A 4,463-nucleotide genomic window follows, 5' to 3' on the forward strand; every position below is an offset into this window, starting at 1 on the left:
TTATATTTGGATTGTAAATGATGACCCTAATGTTGCATTGCATTTCTATTCCTATATGCATACGATTGTGAAATGTCCTCTCAATTCGGCATTGTTATTGGCACATTTACAGGTCCAAGTGCAGTTTGCCGGGGGTCAGACTGTCCATTTTATTTGTATTTTCTGTTTTATCTTGCTCTTATCAGTATCTATCCTGTGTTTCATGCTTGCTGCTGATGCTGCTGCTGCTGCTGCTACGACACCCACATTTCAGGGATCAATAAAGATGCCTGCCAGCCTGCCTGCCTGTGCATGTGCCCTCCTGTCTGTCTGTCTGTCTGTCTGTCTGTCTAGTGCGGCACTCGGTGCCGCGCTATGAGCTTGTATATCTGCTATCTAGCTATCTAGCCAAAGCTAAGTGGTTAAAATGATTGTGACGCTATGTTTACTAATTTCGCTGGGGACCCCCTGTTACCCCCCCCCCCCCCCCCAAGGGCCACTGGTGGGCCCCCGACCACTGGTTGAAAACCACTGGCCTATAACACACTGTTGACGCGGTACACAAGGAACACGAATGAGTCACAACCTCTCGTACGGTGCTGCTGGCCTCGGAGGTCTGCTCAATTGTCGGGGAGGAGTGTGAGTGCTGATGGAGAGCTGGCTGTTGCCAGGGTGTTCATTATGATGCTGCTGTGGAGAAAAATGGTGCCGTATCAAGAGACGGGTGGGATATAAAACACCCTGCCACTCAGAGCCAACAGGCAGTGCGGTGGTGGAAGAGGTACTCTGACTCTTTTTTTTTCCTAACTTTTTTTTAATTATTTTCCAGATAGAAAATTCAACGAGCAAAAAGACAAATGTGAGAATGACATATACACAGAAAAATAAAGTGAAATGAAAATAAATAAAGTAAAAACAGACAAAAGGAGAAAATTGTGTTGAGGTGGGCGCTATAACACAGGGATTAACATATTAACAAATTACATTATTTTCTTTTTTAATACATCAATCAGTCAATGAGTTACATTTCTCATCAAACAGTAAGAAGTCCATTTCTTCCAGTTCTATTATACAATCTATAGTTGTATATTGTTCCGCTCTCAGCCTAAGAGAGAAGGTCAGATTCTCCATAGAGTCTATCTCATTGACCACTGTATAGTCCAATCTTCCTTGGTAGGTGCCATTTCCGAGTGATGGCTTTCTTACAAACAACCAAAATGATTGTTTACAGATATAAGTCCTGACTCATGAGTTCAGCAGGGATTTCCCCCAGATAAACTGTAACAAAAGAGCATTCCATTTCTATTCCAAAAATAGCTCTAATTTCATTGACGACCTCTTGCCAAAAGGGTTGAATTAAAGGACAGTCCCAAAAAATGTGGAAATGATCTGCCATCACTTTACCACATTGCCTCCAACATTGACCCTGTACTCTGACTATTTTTAATGTAAAAGTAGCAGCATCACAAAGTAGAATTACTATTTATTTTTGATATTTTTGGGGCTTTTATGCCTTCATTGGATAGAAAAGTGAAGAGTGACAGGAAACAGGAAGAGAGACAACGAGTAAAAGCCACCAGGCTCTGGAATCGAACCCTGCGACTAGCCGTCAGGCTGCATTGGAGCCTACAGTATACGTTATGGAGGATGCTCCGTAACCTCTAGGCCAGCTGTGCCCCCGAAATGCTGTATTAAAAGTAGAAGGCCTGTATTAAAAATGTTTATACTTTAGTAAAAGTGGCATCAGAATATACTTACAGTACCAAAGTAAAAGTACTCACTTTTCCCCCCCAAAGATAGCAGGTCTGGGTCTGCTGTTTTTGAATAGCCGAAGTATAAAATGGGGCTTAAGTGTTAAAGTATGTTTTGTAATAATCCTGGCTTAAGGGAGGACCGGACAGTGGGTGGGCCGGCCCGGCGGGCGGGCGGAACTCTGACGTGTACATGTCACCATGACTCAGCCATAACCATATATAAGGAGTTCCCAATGCAGCTACGCCCAAATATAGAGTGTGTTGTCTAAACTCAATGTGTCGTCATGGCAAACAAAACAGTCAGCTCCATATATCGGCACAAAAGGGGCCACTTTATTTTCTCTCTGTCTCATTGTAGTAACTCTTGGGTTGTCGCGGGGCGTTTTACCCCCGCACGACTCAGACACCATTTGGCACCTAATCAAAGTTAGTTTTTACCAAAATGCTCGCCTTTCCTTCGTACAGCTTTAGATGCAAGACATTGCTATCAACCTAGGTTTTCTTCATATCTTTTCAAATAAATCTCTCAGCAACACTCTCCTCAGATTCAAACGAGCCGCGCCATCTTGTTACGTCATACTGTACATGTCTGAGGTGACTTTCTAATCACATCTTCACATCTTCACGAGGGTGTGAAGATCCTGTTGGAATCAAGATGCCCAAAAAGAAGACCGGCGCACGGAAGAAGGCCGAGAGTCGCAAGGAGCGAGAGAAACAGAGTCGAGCCAACCGGGACCACGTTGACGTCGCCAAGCATCCGTGCAATTCATCCATGGAATGTGATAGATGCCAGAGGCGACAGAAGAACAGGGCTTTCTGCTACTTCTGTTCATCAGTGCAGAAGATGATCGTGTGTGCCCAGTGTGGCAAAACCAAATGCATGAAGGCATCAGACTGTGTTATCAGACATCCCGGGACACACAGCTCCGGAATGGGTATGGTGGGAGCGGTTTGTGACTTCTGCGAAGCATGGGTGTGCCACAGTAGGAAATGCCTCAGTTCCCATGCCTGTGTGTGTCCCTTGACCGACGCCGACTGCATTGAGTGTGACCGCTGTGTCTGGGACCACGGGGGGCGGATATTTCTCTGTTCCTTCTGTCATAACTTCCTGTGTGAGGACGATCAGTTTGAGCACCAGGCGAGCTGCCAAGTCCTCGAGGCTGAAACGTATAAATGCGTTTCCTGTAACAGACTGGGACAACACTCATGCTTGCGTTGTAAGGCCTGTTACTGTGACGACCATGCCAGGAGTAAGATCTTCAAACACGAGAAAGGAAAAGCACCACCGTGTCCAAAATGTGGCCATGAGACGCAGGAGACCAAAGACCTCAGCATGTCCACTCGCTCTGTGAAGTTCGGCCGGCAAAGCGGTGCCGATGAGGATAGCTGTGGCTACGGTGCGTCAGGGTACGATTCCTACTGGAAAAACCTGCCGTCTGGAGGTGGAGACCAAGAGGAAGACCATGACGATGATGAGTATGAAGAAGATGAGGATGCAGATGACGACGACGATGAAGATGACGACGACGACGAAGAAGATGAGGCGGAAGAAGATGAAGAAATTGCAGCGAAGTCCCTGGCCGATCTTAAGTTGGAAGGGACACCTGCCTAAAAATGTACAAGATCTGTCACATATTATGCTCCCCAGAGAGGGAGAAATATAGGCCTACACAGGCAGTAAGTGCATAAGACTACCTTGTGTTTAATCCCAAATGTTTTATGTATCCCTTTTTGGAAAAATATGGTAAGATCTTTCTGAATTCATTCAGATCTCAAGTTCCCTCATGTGACTCTGAGAGTGTGCAAATGGAACCAATGTTTTTCTTTTTTTACTCACTTGGTGTTTTGTTGTAGGGAAGGGAAATCGTATCATGAGAAACGACTAGTCCTTGGAAGCCTACCTACGTAGGCCTACATCTAAACGAGTTGCCATAATTACATGTCCTTACAAATTACAAATTACAAATCCTTATATATGTGTGATAGTAGCTGAAACTCCACAAGATATTCCTCTACACTTATTTAGTGAGAGCATTGCTCCCCCCCGCCCCCTTGCCTTCAACTCCCTAGGAAAACGCAGTTCGCATCACAGTGAGGTATGGTGGTTGAGAGGAGCTTTCTTTAATTAAGTGCAGAAGTTGAACTATTCATGAAGGACAAAGAGAAGTCATTTGCAGAGTTGGATAACCCAGACTCGGTTCATGATCTTGCATTTTCGGTGGATACAACACATCATTCAACAAGCTTAATGTTAACATGCAAGGCCACAACAAGCTCTCTTACCAAATACATTCAAACAAACTTAACCCATTAAGACCTGAGGCCGATTCTACAAAGGCCTTCTAAATCAGTAGTTCTCAAACTTTTCCGTGTCAAGGACCCAACAAAATGATATGTATTTGTCCGCGGACCCCACCTTCTGAAAATGTTTTGTGCCAAGGACCCCCCCCCCAGAAGAGAATATTTGTATTAAAATAATTCAACATTGTTCAAACACTTTCAATATTTTTCAGAAAGTGTTCAAAAATAGCAGATATACAAGCTCGCAGTGCGGCACTAAGTGACGCACTGAGCTTGTAGATCTGCTATTTTTGAGAACCACTGTTCTAAATCCTAAGAGTTTTCTGAAAAACGTATGTTACTATATATATATACAGCTAAAATCTAAAATGACACAGATATTTTCCCGGTATTAATGGGTTAATGTTAACACGCAAGGCCGCGACAAGC

General features: G+C 44.2%; 1 protein-coding gene across 1 annotated transcript; it reads left to right on the top strand.

Moving 5' to 3' along the window:
• Positions 1-2,378: 2,378 nt before the first annotated feature.
• Positions 2,379-3,467, top strand: LOC308098941 (zinc finger protein 330-like). Its single transcript, XM_080447415.1, has one exon. The coding sequence runs from the start codon at positions 2,389-2,391 to the stop codon at positions 3,343-3,345; it is 957 nt and encodes a 318-aa protein (XP_080303541.1). The 5' UTR covers positions 2,379-2,388; the 3' UTR covers positions 3,346-3,467.
• The last annotated feature ends 996 nt before the right edge of the window (positions 3,468-4,463 follow it).

Source organism: Gymnoscopelus braueri (genome assembly GCF_963280865.1).
Source record: "Gymnoscopelus braueri genome assembly, chromosome: 2".
Lineage (NCBI taxonomy): Eukaryota > Metazoa > Chordata > Actinopteri > Myctophiformes > Myctophidae > Gymnoscopelus > Gymnoscopelus braueri.